This window comes from Bactrocera neohumeralis, chromosome 6 (genome assembly GCF_024586455.1).
Source record: "Bactrocera neohumeralis isolate Rockhampton chromosome 6, APGP_CSIRO_Bneo_wtdbg2-racon-allhic-juicebox.fasta_v2, whole genome shotgun sequence".
In the NCBI taxonomy this organism is placed as follows: domain Eukaryota; kingdom Metazoa; phylum Arthropoda; class Insecta; order Diptera; family Tephritidae; genus Bactrocera; species Bactrocera neohumeralis.
The window spans coordinates 24260044-24280436 of NC_065923.1; the positions used below are offsets into that span (position 1 = coordinate 24260044).

At 31.1% G+C, this 20393-nt stretch overlaps 2 protein-coding genes across 6 annotated transcripts in view; one reads left to right on the forward strand and one right to left on the reverse strand.

Moving 5' to 3' along the window:
- Positions 1-9016, forward strand: part of LOC126762233 (translational regulator orb2-like) — an 85882-nt gene extending 76866 nt beyond the window's left edge. For 4 of the 5 annotated variants that reach the window (XM_050478828.1, XM_050478831.1, XM_050478829.1 and 1 more), the window contains exons 7-15: positions 885-1129; positions 1203-1449; positions 1536-1775; positions 1849-2091; positions 3279-3344; positions 3629-3817; positions 5638-6179; positions 6249-6473; positions 6629-9016. In XM_050478828.1, coding sequence (XP_050334785.1) covers positions 885-1129; positions 1203-1449; positions 1536-1775; positions 1849-2091; positions 3279-3344; positions 3629-3817; positions 5638-6179; positions 6249-6473; positions 6629-6851 — 2220 coding nt within the window. In that variant the 3' untranslated portion in view covers positions 6852-9016. The remainder of the gene's footprint in view (positions 1-884; positions 1130-1202; positions 1450-1535; positions 1776-1848; positions 2092-3278; positions 3345-3628; positions 3818-5637; positions 6180-6248; positions 6474-6628) is intronic. The other variant, XM_050478832.1, reaches the window with a different exon arrangement.
- A 4962-nt stretch (positions 9017-13978) lies between these two features.
- LOC126762238 (CD82 antigen) overlaps positions 13979-20393 on the reverse strand; it is a 122986-nt gene continuing 116571 nt past the window's right edge. Inside the window, exons 6-8 of the mRNA XM_050478840.1 lie at positions 17645-17719; positions 17287-17574; positions 13979-16837 (exon numbers count right to left, since the gene is read on the reverse strand). Of these exons, the coding sequence (XP_050334797.1) occupies positions 16685-16837; positions 17287-17574; positions 17645-17719 (516 nt within the window). The 3' untranslated portion in view covers positions 13979-16684. The remainder of the gene's footprint in view (positions 16838-17286; positions 17575-17644; positions 17720-20393) is intronic.

A 20393-nucleotide genomic window follows, 5' to 3' on the forward strand; every position in this document is an offset into this window, starting at 1 on the left:
AAACATTTTATTGAGGCATCCTTCATAACAAAATTCCTTTAGTGTCAAATATGAATCACCTTCAGTCAGCGCCTGGAGAGAAAACCGTGGCTGGAGGATGAATGTAGTGAATTGTTGAGAAAAAATAATATTGCAGAGCATCGGACCCACTCTGAGAATTCTGGGCCTGTGAGAAAATGTCCCCGATCTTACCCCTCTACCTAAAAAAGTAACATTAATCTGGTAGGCCTATGGCCACTCCATGAGGAGTAGTCATCCTTTAGGATGCCACCGCTTGACGCGATCGATACCACCTCCAATGTATCATACCGTGGGGCCCCAGATGCTTTCAACGTAGTCTTGCCAATACAGGCCAAGTGTACAAGAGATGCTTCATTGCTTGCATGGTGCCAGGCTCTAGACATTTTCTGCAGTCTTCTCAATCTGTCAGTCCTGTTCTGCGAGCTTGTAATCAGTTAGCATTCCGATCATGTTCCCACAGTCTCTTCTATCGAGTGCCAATAGGAATTTTATGTACCACCAATCTACCGCTTTGAACATGACTTTTGCAGTTTTTCACCCAGGTAGCTCGTACCATCGGGTTTTGATTTTCTTTACCGTGCTTTTTTAATAAAGTTACAGTTTAAAGATATTTTAAAACAGTCAAAGCGCCAAAGTTCAAAACATTATTGAGATTATCAGATATCGAGCCGTGTTTATGACATAAAGTCAATCGTTTCAAGCATAGCTTTTATATGGGAGATCAGCGTAACACTGTTCTATTCTTTAATTAATTAAACTAAGAAAACTAATATTAAATTTTATATTTTACTATATCTACGACAAAAATAAATGATCCAATTATAAATGGAATCTAATAAAATAAACCAAATTATATGCTACAGGGTTGGATGAACGAGATTTTCAGCTATGATCCCTTGACCTATCATATTACACAAACCAATTCAGTTTATCTGCGTCTCGACGGCACCTACCTACGCGTATCGACAACAACAGCGCGCATACCGAAGCGTATCATGTGGAACGAACCGCCCATCGACATAAAGCACGTACACTTCACTAGCCATCGCGTGTTCAATTTGCTGGGTTGCAGTGTTGAGCTTTTGCCACTGGGATTGGCGCGCAAGAGGTACACACACACACCAACAACAGCACATAAAGTCAAATATTTTTTTAAAAAAATTCAACTAACATCGTTTCAGGTACTTCAATCGCAAGTATCCCATACAGCTGATTATCAAAAATGGCGCCGAAGAGGAGACTCAGCAAGAGCCCTCGGAGAATCCATCAACTCAATTATCTGCACGAGGTAGCAAGTCCGACTTGGCGTCGATGGATAGTAGAATGTCACAGGTTTCCAGCGATATTTTGGAACAGTTCGGCGAATCGAAAGAGAAGGTGACCAATCTGCAGGATATAGATTTTGCAGCTACCGTTATGAATGCCGATGTGAGTAGCGAAGTGTTTACATGTTTTTTTTCATATTTTATATTTTTTATATTTTTTTTTGTTGTAATTATTGTTTTTCTCCGCAGTTGCAACAATTGCAAGACAACACGCAGAATAACGACAGTCTCATACCTTGTGGCGACGAGGTGCGCTTGATACTTTTCTCGCGCGGCGATCGTGAGAAGGAGGACTGGTATCGTCGCTTTGTGGCCGCCAGCGAGGGTGACGTGCACGACCAAATGTTGCGCTTGCCAAATCTGAAATTTGTCGATGATGCTGAATTGCAGCGCGCGGCAGCGAAGGCGGCACAAATGCCGCTGGATCTTGTAAATATTATCTACTAACATTTTTATTAAATCATTTTCTAATTTTCTAAAATTTTTCTACTTTTAAACACAGCGTGATAATGCGACACCTGAAAATGAGAACCACGCCGAAACGGAGTCGCATGTATTACCAACGGATATGGCGCCGCCGTTGGTGGTTGAGGGTGGCAAGCTGGCGAAAGGTGAAACATTCAAAGACATTCCAGATGATATGGAGGTGGTGCCTTCGCCAACTGACACCTTCGAAGGTCTACTCATGAGCTCGTGTGCTGCACGCAATCCCCCAGATTACATACGTTTTATGGCTATTTATCAGGTATGATGACTGAAAATCGAACTTATTGTATAAAATAACAATAATATTTCAAGAGTTTTGTTAATTTTTAACGGTGTATTATTTTGTATTAACTTTCATCAGATTTTATTTGTATATTTAGTGCAAAAAGTCCACAGACCTCTTTATTACCTATGATTTAGTTTTGATATGGTGAGATAAAAAGAAAAAGCCTAAGTCTCACACTGCTTTTATGAGTTAGGCTGGGTTACGTTAATCTGGTAGTAAGCCACGAAAGGACCAGTTTAGGATCTTTGCGATAACAGACGGAGTTCAGTTGCTAAGTTCAAGAGCAGTAGTCATCCTATTCCATCCATTAGAATGTCTGCGGTTGAAGCAAATTTTAATAGATTCTCACTGTCGATACCACCTCCAATGTATCATACCGTGGGGACACCAGATGCTTACAGCGTAGTATTGCCCATGCAAGACAAGTGCACAATAGTTGCTCCATTGTTTCCCTGGTGCCCTGCTCTAGACATTTCCCGCCGTCTTCTCGATCTGGTAGCCCCATCTTGCGGCCGTGTGTCGCCACCACACAGTGACCAGTTAGTATTACCAGCATTTTCCTACAGCTTCCTCTATTGAGTGCCATTAGGACTTGTGTCTACTTCCGTTCTACCGTTTTGCACATGAATTTTGCAGCATTTATGAGTAAGAAACACTATATTTTTGGTGTTGTAATAGTGTCATCATTCAAAATTTACAAAATTATTTTCTGAATGTTGATATGATTTGAAAATAGGAGTTCTTTCGGTTTCCTAGACAGGACTTGTTTGGAGACCTTTAATTAAAAAAACAAATATAATTTTTTTGGTAGTACATAGATCAGGGAAGGGTTCTGTTATTTCGAAAGTATTTTTCAGAGCATAAAAGAACACACTATGTTTTCTTTGCTGATGGAGTGCATACTAGTTTATGATCAGACCACTAACAAGCCGCTGCCAAGAGATTATTACTTAGGCGAGATCTCGAGATCGAGTTAATAACGGTATTAATTATTTATTCCTCATCAAACTAAGTCGCCAATTTCAGTATGTTCCAACTATTTTAGAAATGAGCACTTTAAAAATTATAATTATTTTTAGGTTATTTAATAATATTCACCTTAAGCTGATTTTATTTTATTTTTATTTAATTTTTAATTTATTTTTCTTTGATTTTTTAAGAGCGCTTGCAAAGATCCCAAAATTGCAGTTCAATCAAAACCCAAAACATTGGATAAAAATGAAAAAGTATGCTATGATTTTTTATGCTTATTGTTCTAATATAATTAATACTTTATAAAATTTGAATAATTTTTGCTCATTCATTAAATTAAAATATATTTAAATTTTGTAAATTTTTTGGAATATTAATTTTAAAAAATTTTAATAATCTTTGTCATTTAACAATAAAAAATTTTATAAATATTAATTTTAAATATTTTTAACAAAACTTATTATTTTTTCGGCAAATTACAAAGAAAGTTTTATGTTATTCACCATTTTCATTCAATTATTTTTCATCGCTACTGTAGTCACGTCGCTCCAAACGCAATGCCAAAGATTTGTGGAAGGGTATTGATCAGTCGTTATTCTTGGGCCCATCTGGTAGTGTTGTTTGGGCCAATGTGTTAATTGGACGCGTACTCTATAGCTGTCTTCATGACAATATGGTTAAGGACAAGATCAAAGAATTACTACAGAAGAAAATTAGCGCCATAAAGGTGAGTAATCGATTAAAATTTTACATTCAAATAGAAATAAAAAATATGTATGATATACTTGTATGCACCGTCGCTTCCTTTAAATATCGACAGTTAACAACAACGCACCAGTCGTTTCTTCTTTTCGCTATTTGGTGCCAATTCGAGATACCATGTGCAGTCAGGTCCTTCTCCACCTGAGCTCCCCAACGAAGTGGAGGTCTTCCTTTTCATCTGCTGCCACCGGCGGGTACTGAATTGAAAATCTTCAAAGCTGCAGTGTTCTCTTCCATCCGGACAACATGACCTAGTCAGCGCAGCCGCTGTCTCTTGATTCGCTGAATTATGTCAATGTCGCCGTATATCTCGTACAGCTCATCGTTCTATCGAATGCGGTATTCGCCGTGGCCAATGAGCAAAAATCTTTCTCTCAAACACTCCTAAAGCCGACTCATGAGATGATGTCATTGTCCATGCCTCCGCACCATATAGCAGGACGGGAATGATGAGGGACTTGTAAAGTTTGGTCTTTGATCGTCGAGAGAGGACTTTAACACCTGTTGGCAAGAGTTATTCGGCGTTGGATTTAAAGGCTCATATTGTTTTTAGTGTTGATACTGGTTCCAAATAGACGACATAATATACGACTTCAAAATTATGACTGTCAACGGTGAAGTGCGAGCCAAGTCGCAAATGCGATCACTGTTTGTTTGATGACAGGAGATATTGCTGGGGATATTTCGTCGTCGTTCACTACCAGACCCATATGATTCACTAAACCAGTCTGAAGAAAGTAGAACTAATGGTGCGGTTGTTGAAGCCAATAATATCAATAACACCAGCCTGGTTGGTGGCTTTTCGATCCAGAGGCAGGTAGCTTGATAAATTTTCCTATGCTGGAATTTGCTACTACCGATAACGATATAAGTCGATCAGCCTCTCTTTGGGCCATGGTCGAGGAGCAGTCGGAGGAACTTCACGCATTGTCGAAATCGTTACTCTTGATTCTTTCTTTAATTAGCCTTATCACCCATATTGGATTTCGACATGACGGAAAAATGCCTTTTTGGTCCCTCTGCTACGATCGTTTACCAAGTTCGGGCGGTCTGTTCCTACCATGCTGGCACTGCGAATATTGCTCAACGTCATTCTTCAAAGACAGATTATATTCGCAGGCATACCAAGCTCAGGTAATGCCGCATACACAAGATTCTTTTTCGAACTAACGGATTTGGATTGGGTGCACTGGTGGAACGACCAGTTAAGTCCAATCAATTTGTCCCAAGCGGCTTCAGTTTTTTCACACAATATGCTTTCTAGGACCTCGTACGCGATGTGCGCCGGGATGTTCCCAATCAAGACATAATTTTACCAGCCATATGGATGATAAGTATCTAAAGGTTTATTTTTCAGCTCAGCGCTTCTTAAATAAGACACCATTTTACATTGGCTATCCTTTTCCTATTATCTAATACTTTTTTATATGGGTTTCATGATTTGAAAGTTTAAATCTGAGCAACATACGATAGACTTTGTGCAGCTAACCTATTCATGTGCTTCCGATATACATTGATTTGAATGTTTATGGTTATTGTTTCGGGTTCGTTCCGCTTAAGCAACCCGTCAATTTCTGAAGTTCGTGTTTGTTGTCAATAAGGGTTGAAGCTTTCTCTATCCATGAAAACACTATGCTATATTAGACCGAACCGTTCTGTGTGGAAGGTATAGCATACACCTAGTTCGAACCATTCCGTTAAAAGGCGATGGCATACATATAAACTAGTCCGCTCTGAACGCTTCTTTATAAATATTTACATAATAACACACACCTTCTTCCACAGCTTCCCTCCTTCATTGAAGATGTGGTTATCACCAAAATCAATCTAGGCGACACACCGCCACTCATTCACCGCGTCTCACAACCCATGCTGGATGAGCGTGGCACTTGGGTAGATGCCGACATCACCTATGAGGGTTTGCTACAGTTAACCGTCACAACCAAATTGAATTTGATGCGTATTAAGCAACAAAAACGGCCCACAGATCCACTCAATATAACTGTGCCAAATCCGATAAATACCGGACCGAATGCGCCACCTCTAACTAATTTCACTGTCGTACCACCCATTGTGATCGCCGACGGTGAGGGCACGAGTCGAAGTAGCACAAATGCCAGATTATACGCGGATGACACCAACAACGTTGATGAAGTGTCGAGCAATGTTATCTTTGACAGCGATGCAGAGAGTACTGGCGATTCGGATACAGATCCCGAGAGTTTGAATGCGCCCACGGCGACAGGAACCACATCGAATATCGGCACAACAGCGACGACGACAGGGCAAAGCGCACAAGCCGATGGCAGCTCAGCTGCAGCAACAGAGTAAGTGTTCTTGTTGTTGGAAAGTTGGTTGATTTGCTATAAAATTTTCTTTATTTTATGTATTTATAGTTATCACTTCATTCCCACGGCGCCAGGCAATGCGCGTCGTATTTTCCGCATAGTGGATCGCATTGCCGCTTCGAACTTCTTTCAATACGCCACCGATTTGCCAGTGGTACAGCGCGCCATCGAGAATATGAATACGAATATAACGTTGCGTGTGGATCTGCGTGGTCTGGTCGGACGTGGCGTTATTAACATACCACCGCCGCCATCCGATCGCATATGGCTGTCGTAAGTTGCAGGATTTTTTATGGTTTTTGGTTTTTAGTGATTTATATATTATTTTTTAATTAATTATTGAGTTCTAAAAATTTTGTGAGTTTTAAAAAATTATTGAATTCTAAAATTTTTTAGAGTTTTAAAAAAATTCTGTCTCCTTTTCACAGCTTCCGTGGCCCACCACGCCTTTGGCTCTCAGCCAAACCAGCATTGGGTGAAAAATCTGTCGACTACAGCATCGTGACCAGCATCATTGAGAGCAAATTATGCGAAGTGGTGAATAAGTTTTTAGTTTATCCCAACATGGTTGATGTCACCATACCGTTTCTGGGTCAGCCGACCTATGAGTATTTACGTGGTGAAAAAACTAGCAAAAAAACTACAGAATAGATTTTCGTTTATATAATGATCTAATTTTATATAAAGTACAGTGTTATACTGTAGCACATAACAATTTACAACAACAAAAAATGTGTAAATTTTTTATTGAAAATGTGAAGTTAAACATTTTTCCAATTTTTTTTAAACTTTGTTTTATACATTCTCGTAGTTATATACCGTTATTCGTACAAGTAAATAGCATCTTCGCCGTGATAAACAATTTCCAAATATTTAAAAAAAAATATTTACATATTTATTTATAAGCTGCAATTCCATAAACTTTACGTTACAAACTTATACATATATAGTAAATAACTGGATTACAATACACAAGTTGTATAATAAATTTATAATTAATTTTTTTATATTGAATGCAAAGTAGTTAGTAGTAACAAATCTATGTTTCTTGAATATTCATATATGTATATATATATGTATATGTACATATATGTATACTATATAAGCCATTATTCCATGAATTATACATTTCATAATTTAGTTTAATGTATTATATAAATTTTTTTTTCTATTTTTTGTATTTTTTTATTTGTATGTGGTGAATAGCGATTATTTATAAATAGCGCAAGGTTGCTTATGGAAAGTTGAAATAATTGAAATTTAACTACGCAGAAATTTCTAAGTTTTTAATTTATATTTAAAGCTGCTATACACCTAAACATTTACTAGTTACATACATATAATTTTAAAAATGCCAATATCTTCTTTGGTCCTCTTTTTCCATAAGCAACTTTAGAAAAGCAGAATTTATTATTATTTAGTTAAATAAACACAATAACCTCTCTCTAATTTTAGTGTTTTCTTAAAATTTAAGTGTCTGAAAAAAGCTGCAACAATAATATGAAATTGGTCATATATTTAAGAATAAATTTCCGTTATATACAGCCACGATCATAGAAAATACATCACTATAGTTTATGAAGTTAACGGTGAGAAATATTTAACAGGATCTTTCAATATTTTGTTGATACACCTTTTGTTTTTTTACTGCTTCAACTCAGCGGGACGTTGTTACGAGCGATATTCCACCATACCAAACTGATTCCACGCATTTTTTCAACTCGTATGTAGTTTTTACATTTTATTTCGAAATCTCTTGCTTTAAGTTTCTCCAAAGATTTTCTAAAAGATTTAAATTGGGACTATTTCCCTGCCAAGCAAGAAAGTGTGCTAATTTCATGCTGTTCTAGAAAATCCTTTACCTAAAAATTAGGAAATATGGTTAAAAGAATGCCGATTTATATAATAATACCTATGATATTAGGGGATTTAAAAAAAATTATACTCACTTTTTTGCCCTGTGGCATCTGCTCCATGCATCTTGGTAAATGAATTTTTACAGTGTGAAAAGTGGTTTTCCATTGACGACACCAAACTGTGCTCCAAAATTTTTAAATATTTTTCCACGTTCACTTTTCGTTAACCAGCTCTAGTTCTTCAATCCCTTAAAAAGAAAAGCACGCCGAAAACATTATCGATGGACTGTGCTTCACAGTTCGGTAGTTTACGGTACAATTATCCGCATACCGTTCTCCACTTCGACGCTTCACATACTGCTCAACTTGAGGCTGAAAAAGCATGATTTTGCTTTCATCCGTATACATCACGTTTCTCCAATTTTCCGCAGTCCATTTTCGGTGCGTTTTTTTTATGAGAAGCTATACCATAGTCTCGCAGTCGACGTCTAACAGTGAGACGTCTCATTATTGATAAAGTATTTGTCCACACATTGCATACTTATTTCCGTTCCAGTTTTGAACCGATCCTGCAGTGCAATTCTTTCCAACCTTCTATCTTTTCGTTCTTCAATCATTCTTTTACGACCCGTTCCTTTTTTCCTATCTATCATGCCCGAATCGTCGTACTTTGCTGAAGTTCTGGACACTGTTGATTGATTACACACTTCATAATTTTAGAAATCGCGTGACTGTACTAGTTCGCACTACTTAACGTAATAATTTTGATTTTTCCTTTCACACCCAATTTATTTCTTTTTTCAGTTTTATTTCAAAGTTCACCCTTTGAATCTGTTTTTCACTAATTTATGATTTAAGACACAAAGAACTTTTAACGAAAATTTAACTACAGATACAGTACAATATAACGGTATTAAAATTAGGTGGAAAAACAAGAAGCTAAATCGACAGAAAAAGAAACGAAAAGCACTGGTTATACAAGTATATTTAAGTGTTAAATTTTCTATGATCGTAAAAATTACATAAAATGTGAAATATTGAAGATTTTAATGAAACTTTTTTTCCGCACTGCACAAATTCGAAAATGTATTAAGGTCAACAGATATTTGAAAATTCTTTATGAGGTACGCATAGTGTTCATTTGAAACCAAAATTGTCTGCTCTCTTTCAGATTTTATTTTCCAATTCGAAATTTATGCTCAGTTTTCAGATATGCTGCAAAAATTATGACCGAGAATGTTTTTTTGATATCGAGCTTCTTTGGAAAAGTGCTAGATTCTAACAGAGTATGCTTAATTTCATTACTATTGTTCAAAGTTATTACTATTGTATTTTCTATAACTAACAATTTTAAGTTTCTAGAATGCAATACAAACTACTACAACAACAACACAAATTACACTGTTTTATCTGTGACATTTCCACATAACAAATAAATCCAGTACGACAGAGCGTATGAGTAATGTATGAAAGAGTATAAATTGTCAACACAGTTGCGAGTTTTTTAACCAAATTTTTGCACTTACAAAATAAATTTTTATTTTAATCCTAAAATCAGCATTAAAAATTGAATTTTTTTTTTATTTTCATTTATAAATAAATTTCCAAATTTTAATCCCAAAATCAGCATTAAAATTGAAAAAAATTTTTTTTTGCATTGAGAAATAAATTTTAATCCCAAAATTTTGATAAAATATAAAATATTTTTAATCCAGAAATTGGTGGAACAAATGATATAATTATTTTCAAAACAAAAAGTGGAATGAAAAGAGGAAAGCAGAAAGTTTAAAATATATTTCTAACTGAAATAATTAAATAATAAAATTAAAAGTTAGTAAATTTAAATAAACCAAAATATGGTAAACTAAAAGCCTTCGTTTTACAATACAAAGTTCAATATTTGAAGACAATTTATATTGAGTGTAACCAAAGTTTGTTTTTAATTTGTTTTAGCAAGTATTCCTGTGGTTCTGGGGATTAATATTTTTCAGTTTTCAATCCTGTTTTTTTTTGGGATTAAGATTTATCATTTTTCGATCTTGAATTTTGGATAAAAATATTTTTAATTCGATTTTTGGGATTAGAAACTTGAAAAATTTCTAATTTTTAATAGAATTTTGTTTTATAATTAACTTTTTCGACCTTCCAAAATTAAAAAAAATATATTAATGTTAATTCAGTTAACTTTAAGGCATTATTTGCAACCCTGGTTGACATGTATGAATTATTAAAATCAAAAAAACAAAAAAACAATACAACAATACAGTTTTTACTTGATACAATTTATAGTTTTCCAATATGTGCAACTTCATAGAAAGCATTAATTTATATATAATTTGTAGTGTGACCTTGATTACGTTAGTATTTGCTATAAAACTGCTGCTGACACTCAAATATATGTGCAAAATGTTCAAAGAAGTATTTAAAATAAAAAATAATAAAAACGTGATTGTGGACATGTATTTCCGCACTAAAAGCAAATGTGGAAGCGATATGTAATATTTAATATAAACATGAAAAAATATACATATATTTAAAATATATTTTGCATACAAAATTACCATTTAAGTTTAAATTTGAATTTTAATAAAAATATATTTTACAATTAAAAAAGTATAGTTTAAGTTTAAATTTGTATTTAAACAATTTCTTTTCATAAACATATAAAATATTAAGAGTGAGAACGGCAACTTAACGAATATTATTTTTATATTAAGATAGCTGAAAACGCAACAATAGTTTAGTAAATATATTAATTATTATTTATAATAATAGTTTCAATAAAACGCATAGCTAAAATGAAAAATGTACAAGATTCCAATATTTTTCTCATATTCTATTTTAAAATATGCTTACAAAGTATAATTATTTATAATGAAAAATATAATTTGTAATTATATGTACTTATATCTTTCTATAAGTATTTAATCTCCAGACTTTAAAACAATTTAAATGTTTCTCAAATGCCAGTGGTCTGAATATTTTAAGCTTTAGAAGGATTTTAAATTTTAAAATTCGTTATTTTTGTATTAATTTTTTTTTTGCAAACACCTCTGAAGCTTCAGTTTTTGCTCTAAAAAATATTATCCAATGTAAAGCAGTCACTTATATTCAATTTAAGCTGTACCTCAGTGATTTAAGATTCATTCATTCATGTATTTAACAAGGTTTTCTTTTGTATATTTTGCATTAAACGACTAGGTCTACAACTGTGAAAATTGGATATTCTGATACAAAATTGTCCGCTCTACAAAATAATCTCCACATTTTTTTCCATAAAACCACTCCGTTGAAAGTTATAGGCAGTTAAAATAATGTAAAAATGTACTGAACATTCTTACAAGTGCCTTTAAATTCTTGGTTGCTCATACGACATAGTGTACCGTATGCATGCACAGTCAATTGATGTAAAGCAATACTTTTAAAGCAATATTTTAATGGAAAAAAATTATCAAGACTTTTTTGTAGAGCGGCAAATTTTGTTTCTAAATATCATTTTATACAATTTTTTGGTTAATTTGCTTTAGCGATAAATTATTAAAATCAATAAACTTATTGCAATTGATATAGAAATTTCATGTAAAATGATGTAGGCACTGTTTGAATTGAAAATAAAGAGTTCGTTTACGTTGGTTATTCCTCTTTTAAGACTTTAGGGGCTTTTCCAAGAAAAAAAAAAACGAAATAAATAACGGACGCATCGTCTTAATCAATAAACATACATTCAACTCCATTATATACAACTTATATATTTAAATAGTTTAATAAGTAATTTGTTTGTTCACTGATAACTGAAAACTATTTCCTTAAGAACTGTTACACTTTAGCTCTCTCTCTCTCTCTCTTTCAAATACTATAAACTTCGTTCATTTTTATTCCTCTTGAAATGTTGAGAATAAACTGAAATAAAATATACAAAAATCCGTTCCAAAAATTTAAAAAATATAACAATAGAAAATTAAGAGATAAAAAAAAAACTTATACAATAAAAAGAAAAAGGTAAATTTATTAAAACAATTAAGAAATAAATAAAAATAATAAATTAAATAAAAAGAAAAAAGAAAAAATATTGAATAAAAAATTGAGGAAATATAAATGTACTAAATAACATAAAAAGGAAAAAATAAATTCATTTAAACAAATTAAGAAATTAATAAAAAAAATTAACTAAAATAAAAATAACCATTTTTAATTAAAATAAACAAAGTTTAAAAAGTTAATTAAAAAAATTAAAAAATTAACTTTAATTATAATAATAATTTTAAATTACAATAAATAAATTAAATAAAAGGAAAAAATAAATAAATTGATTAAAAATAAGAAAAAATTAAACTATTAAATAACACAAAAAAATAATAATAAATTCGTTAAAAAAAATAAGAATATAAATATTTAAAATTAACAAAAAAAAATTAGCTAAAATAAAAATAACCATTTTTTAACTAAAATAAATAAAGTTTAAAAAGTTCATTAAAAAAATAAAAAATTAACTTAAATTATAATAATAATTTTAAATTACAATAAATAAATTGATTAAAAAATAAGAAAAAATAAAACTATTAAATAACATAAAAAAATAATAATAAATTCGTTAAAAAATTAAGAAATAAATAAAAAATTTAATTTTTGTAAAAACAATTTTAAATTAAAATAAATAAAGATTAAAAAAATATTTGCAAAAAATTAAGAAATTAATAAAAAAAAATAACTTCAATAAAAACAACAATATTAAACAAAAATAGATAAATTTTAAAAAGTTTGAAAACATATATTTCAGTTCGTATTCAATAAACTCACACCAGAATTACATTTCAATAGTTTAAGAGGAGTTGTTCAATAATTTAATTAAATATATTCTTTCACATAAAGAATTTAGAAAATATTTCAATAATTTCTCATTAATTTTGGTACGATTATGTATATCTGGTATAATTATATATGTTAAATGATTTTTTTAGCACTTAATTTTAATTTTTCCTCCATAAAATTAAAAAAAAAACTTTACGCATAAGCTTACATACATACATATGTACATGTTTATGTAAATGCGTGTATTTTAATATAAAATTAAAGAAACTTATACGTACACTCTTTCTGTGAATTACTACATAGTATGAACTTATTAATTAATTCCGTACAAATACACTGTGTATATCATACATATAAGACATACATATGTATTAGCTTGGAAATAGTTTTAAATAAACAGTCAGCTAAACCAAAATATTTATTTTCTGTATTTACTTTGCTTTAAGTTGCTGGTGTTGATATTAGTCGCCTTAATAAATTTGTGGTGAGTATAAAATGCTTTGTCGATCGGTGAGGATCTGGGGTTTAGCAGTTTATGAGTAACACAAAGAACGAATATCTGTCCCAGTTATATTCATCGATTTTAGATCAACACTACGACCTAACCTATCTAATTTTGATTCTTCATCTAGTTCCTTGAATTGCGAAGTGCCTAGATATTAAAGGCGAGTTATAGATAATGCTGAACGTAGGAGTTGTTCCAGCGACTCTATAATACTTAATTCTTTCCACTTTCTGCATTTATCGTGGTTACTTATGCACATTTGACCAACAACAATCCTGCTGGCTGGCTTATAAGATATCTTAGCTACACTTTTGGATACATATCTGGTATATTTGGTATCGGTAATGGAAGTCAATCCAGAAATTACCCCACACCCCATATACCAAATGTAGTGATTAACAGTGGCGGTTCCAAAATCGAAGTTTTTATTCAAATTCATAAAATTTTTCTAAGTAACATCAATACTGAAAATATGTTGGAAGAAAATATGTTAAAATCGCCACTGGTGATTATCAACCTTCCGATTAACTTTATTCCATATACATACATATAGTACATACATCAGTAAATTAGAAGTAATCAACCTTTACCAGTAAAAAATGTTCAAATTCGTTGTTTTTGTTTTTCTTTTATTATATTTAATAATGATTCAATTTTTACAATATTTCACTTTTCGCTATTGAACTTCAAGAAAACTACGAATAGCTTTACAAAACTTAATCTACAAAAAAATGTCCGTGTACTTAGGCATGTAAGTATATATGTATGTGTATGTATTTGAATTAATATAAAAACAGCTTACAGACATTCGCTATATACACGTTTACATACTAAATATGTACTCGTATGTGGATATGTTTGCTAAATTCTAGATACTCAATATTCTGCCCCCGTCATAATGCAGGTAGGCGTATATAAATATATATACAAGTATATATATATAAAATATACAACATCCATAATAAATTTATTATTAAATACCCTAATTATCTTAATAAAAAATGTTCAAATATTACGAAAATTTGTTGACTCCTATCAAACTGCTGAAATTTTCGTCTTTACTTTACTTAACATATATGTAGGTATACATATATGTATATATGTATATGTATATAACAAAGATATTTTAGATTTGTTGGTATGAGGGTATTCACAATGCATGTTACAAAAATTTATTGCTTGGTGGATTGATAAAAAATGTTATGATTTAGTTTAATGTGGATTTTTTGTGAGATTGAATTTTAAAAATTTAGTTTTATACTGTTTAAATGAAAGGGCTTGCAAAAATAGAAATTTTTTGACTTTAAAAATATGCAATTGTCAATTTAAAAAGCATTTATATGAAATTGCAAAATAATTTTTTTTTAAATTTTTTTTTAGAATTTTAAATCGCTCTGTTTCTGAATTTTTGAAAAAGTGTCGAAGTTTTATATTTTTTATGGAGAAAAAACCATTATGGTATACAGTAATTAATAATTTTGAATATTAAACGTTGTGTAATTAATTTTATGATTTTTTGGCGCAGGTGTAGGCGCTTTGTAGTGGTATTTATAAATTATAATTATAACTAAGGAGGCGGATAAAAATACAAATAATTAATATGACAAAAAAATAGTTGCATACTTTTGGGCGCTCATCAAAATATTTTAATTCCACCTTTAAAAAAAAATATTGCGCAGAATTAAAAAAAAAAAATTATTAAGAACAAAATTTTTTAAATAAAAAAACATTTTAATAAAAAAAATATATTTAAAGAAAAAAGTATGAATAAAAAAGGTAAAAAAAAATTATTAAAGACCATTAAACCAAAAAATAAAATTAATTATTAAAAAAAATTTAAATAAAAAATATGTAAAAAAATTTTTAGCAATGAATAATTTTCATGTGTATGCATTTTTATTTACACTAAATTTTATGAAAAATGTATACAAAAAGCAGTAATTTTAAAATGTTTAAAAAAAAATATTAAAAATAGTTTTTAAAAAAATAAAAAAAAAATATTAAAAAAAGTTTTTTAAAAAATTATAAAAAATTATTAAAAAAGAAAATGTGTAAATAAAAAAAAAAGAAAACAGTTCTTAGCAATGATTAATATTTTTCTTATGCATGAATCTTTATATTCACAAAATTCTATTAAAAAAAATTTTATAAAAAGCAATAATTTTAAATAATCGTCGAATAACAATTTATGAGTGGTTTCAAAGCATACCAAGGCTCTAAAGAAATATTCGAAAATTTTAATTGACTTTAGTTAGGAGTGAAGTATTGTTTTTTTGTGTTTGTATAATGAAAAGAATTCAGATGGACTTAAAAATTTGCAACTTCAAAAATAATTTACAATCATTGAACTTTGAAACAAAAGAAAATCGAAATTACAATTCTTGAACTTTAAAACTAAAGAAAATCGAAATTTCAGTCGTTTCGAAATATCGTTTATAAAATTATAAGCTTGTCATGCATGCTTTTCGAATACAATTTTCGAAATTTGTAATCAGCTGTTTTCAAAATTTCAAATTTTTTTATTTTATTTTTTGTGTTACTTTCTGTTTCTGTTTTCATTTATGATTTTTTAGTTTTTGTTTGTGATTTTCGTATAAATGCTTAGCTTAAAAACAATTTTGTTTTTTTTTTCAAATTTTTCATTTCGATATGTTCTACAATTTGTTTTTCAAATTTTCGATATGTTCTACAATTGATTTGTGATGTATAGTGTGGAGAGATTCTTGCTTACGTTCTAGACTAAACAATTTCTACAGGTGTTAGTTATTACTAGCAAGCATTGAGAGTTTATACTAAGATAACTAAAATCAAGTCTTAGTTCGATTTGTTGTCCGTTATTTTAATTTTTTATTTTTTTTTTGTATTTTTTTGCTTCAATTTTTTTTTCTTGAGTATACAAGTATGCATTCATGTTCAATTGATTTTAGCAAATCAAAGGCGCTATTTGCACACTCATTCATCAACAAATATTTTTCCTTAATTATTTTCTCGTCTGATTGTTTTTAACTATTCATAAATATTTAACAATAGTATTCAGTGTTCGAACAGTTCATTATCCATATGCATAAAGTTATGCAAAAGTTTCAATAAAAATTTACAAAAACCTCTGTAAACTACTTATTACCAATAAAAAAAGATTTCTACAAAATTTGTCCAAAAATTTGTAAAACTAATAAATCAACAATATAAACAATTTACGAAAAGAGACAGAAATGGCTTCTCATAATTGTCGAAGTCTTTTCGTCACAACGATCTTTTTGCTTCACTAGTCATATTTGGTGCTACTAATTGGCTAGCTTTGTATGGGCAGACTCTTAAAGACGCATGCCATGGTACTTGGCGAACGCCTTGCACAGGCAGAATGCCAAGAAGATGGCGAACAAGTGAACAATGCCAACGCCCAGCAGCACGCCAATAATGATTTCGCGGTGGGAGATAATCCAGTCAGTGAATACTTCATAGCAGCCCTGAAATTAATCAAAAGAAATATATGAACAATAGAAATTGCATGAAATATTTCTAATATGTATAAAAATAATTTTTAATATTTTCTAAAATTTATAAAAAAATGCATGATATATTGTTAGAAGTTATGAATAATTGCATGACATATTTTTAAAACCTATAAAAAAATTCTAAATTGTTTCTAAAATTTTTAAAAAAACATGGCTGACATGTTGTATAGAGAATTTCAAAAAATTACATGACATATTTTAGAGTGTAAGAAAAATTCCATGAAATATATCTAATATGCATAAAATATTTTTTTAATTTTTTCTAAAATTTATAAAAAAAGTTGCAAGAAATATTTTTTGAAAGTATGAAAAACTACATGAAATTACAAAAAAAATGGCATGATATATTTCGAGTGTACATTAAACAGTCGCATGATATATTACTAAAATTTATGATTTACCTTCTTGTAGAAGCTGTTGCTCTCACTAGGATTTATCACGCAATCATCGTCACGTGGCAACATTTGGCTCACATCCTTCAGCACACAGCAGGCTTCGGGTAGCGTGCGATTACCCTTGTTACTGATCCATGCGAGTGAGGCATCGAAGTCACGATAGTCATTCACGCCGCAGCAGCTCATCTGACTCATCAGTTGATTCCACATGAGTGTGACGGCATCCATATTTTCGTGGGTGGAGTAATAGTCGGTGATGGTGGATTGCAGGAAAGTTTTGGTCTCAGCGCGCGCCTAAAATCATGCCAAGTTAATTTTTGATTATATTGGAAACACATGGCAACTACTTGATAAGTGTACGAACCTTCTCCTTATAGAAAGCAGCCAAGCCACCGGCAACGATTTCGGCAATGAGCAGCAGAATCATGAAAACGCCGTACTGAAAGAAAGAAAGTAAGTAATATTAGACTTCTGTCGGAATAGAAATTAGAATAGTCTGATTTTGAGTTCAAATTTTTGTATAAAACGATATAACACTTAATTATTATTTAATGTGGCTACCGTTTTTACATCATAAAGGTTTGCAAATAAAAAATATATAATAAACGAGGTTGCCACATGTACATACATATGTATGTATTAAAGTAAAAAAAAAAATAATTTAAAATAAAACAACTTTTCGTTACACACAACAAAAAGGCTTATGTTTCAGAAAAAATATTTTTGGAGTTGCCACCTTATTCAATTTTTGTTTCATCAAATTTATTGAAAAAATATTATAGAATATTAAAAATATATACGCTATGATTTTTGTTTTGGGTTTGTATTAGAGAAGATTGCCATAATCATAGAGCTTTGGCTTTAGAAAAATAAAAAACTTTACCACGTGTACATATTTAAGTAAAAAAAAATCAATTTAAAATAAAACAATTTTACGTTACAGACAGAAAAAAACTTTTCAGCAAAAATATTTTATGGAGTTGCCACCTTTTTAAATTTTTTTTAGTCAAATATATTGAAAATTCGTAAAAAGTTGTAGAACATTAAAAAAAGTTATAGCAAAAACTATTAATAACGATTTGTTTAGAGTTTGTATTAGAAGAGGGTTGCCATACTTATACAATTTTTCTTTAAGAAAAACAAAAAAGTTTACCACGTGTATATATTGTAAATCAGAAATGCAAATTTTCAATACCTGCAACAAACAAAGAAAGCTTGTTTTTCTGTAACATAATTTTCTACAATTGCCACCTTACATTTGAAGTATATGTTTTTTAAATTTGAGTTGAAATTTTGGATAAAAAAAAATTAGAAAACTGGCAAACATTCGTATAAAATGTTAAATATGTACAATTATTTACTTTTACGTGAGTGTAACTTGTAAAATAGTTGCCACCTATACATAATTTTTCATATAAATTGATTTAGAATTAAGCAACAGTATTCAAAATCAGAGGTTATTAAAAAAGCTTTCTAGGCAAAATTCCGATTTCTTTGGCGCCGTGATATGAAGGTGCCGTTGGAAAGAGGAAGTCCACCTGATTAAAAAATACCATATATAGGGCTATAGGTCCAGCAAACGCTTAGTTTACGAGATAGACGACTTTAAAGTTCAAAAATTCCAAAAATTCTTCATCAGCTAGTGCTTCATCAATGAAACTCTGAACAGTAATTGGGAGAAAATGTTTTGTTAGAGGAACCATGTCACCCAAATTTTCTGACATTCTGGGACTACTGAATTTCTTAATTCCATTCCTGTCTGTAGAATTCCATCCACATAGCCCGGCTACACTTTTTTATGGCCATAAGATCCTGAGATCCTAGATCATCGCGATAACTTTTCTCAAATAAGTTTTGACGATAGTTAAAAAGAAGCAGTTTTGGACTCCGACGACTTTTGATACCATTTTTATACTCTCGCAACAAAGTTGCTAAGGAGAGTATTATAGTTTTGTTCACATAACGGTTGTTTGTAAGTCCTAAAACTAAAAGAGTCAGATATAGGGTTATATATACCAAAGTGATCAGGGTGGCGAGTAGAGTTGAAATCCGGATGTCTGTCTGTCCGTCCGTGCAAGCTGTAACTTGAGTAGAAATTGAGATATCATGATGAAACTTGGTACACGTATTTCTTGGCTCCATAAGAAGGTTAAGTTCGAAGATGGGCAAAATCGGCCCACTGCCACGCCACAAAATGGCGAAAACCGAAAACCTATAAAGTGTCATAACTAAGCCATAAATAAAGATATTAAAGTGAAATTTGGCACAAAGTATCGCATTAGGGAGGGGCATATTTGGACGTAATTTTTTTTGGAAAAATGGGCGTGGGCCCGCCCCCTACTAATTTTTTTGCACATATCTCGGAAACTGCTATAGCTATGTCAACCAAACTCTATAAAGTCGTTTCCTTCAGGCATTTCCATTTACAGTTCAAAAATGGAAGAAATCGGATAATAACCACGCCCACCTCCCATACAAAGGTTATGTTGAAAATCACTAAAAGTGCGTTAACCGACTAACAAAAAACGTCATAAACACTAAATTTTACGGAAGAAATGGCAGAAGGAAGCTGCACTAAGGCTTTTTTTTAATTGAAAATGGGCGTCGCCCACTTATGGACTAAAAACCATATCTCAGGAACTACTTTACCGATTTCAATGAAATTCGGTATATAATATTTTCTTAACACCCTGATGACATGTACGAAATATAGGTGAAATCGGTTCACAACCACGCCTTTTTCGTATATAACGCTATTTTGAATTCCATGCCTTCTCTGTATAATATATATACATTAGGAACCAATGATGATAGCGGAATAAAACTTTACACAAATACGGTATTTGAAAAATATGTAAATGACGGATAATGAAATCTCGATTATCACTTTATCATGCGAGAGTATAAAATGTTCGGTGACACCCGAACTTAGCCCTTCCTTACTTGTTCAATCAACGATTTTTGCATTCCCAATCGTTGATTGTGTTATCGGGATTACCTTGCACAACGTACTCACCAATACTGTGATTGGTGGTTAAACTAGTGGTGTTCAAACCAAAAATTTGTTATATCCCATGATACTGTTTCTCACCATCAGAAATCGTGGCAAAATT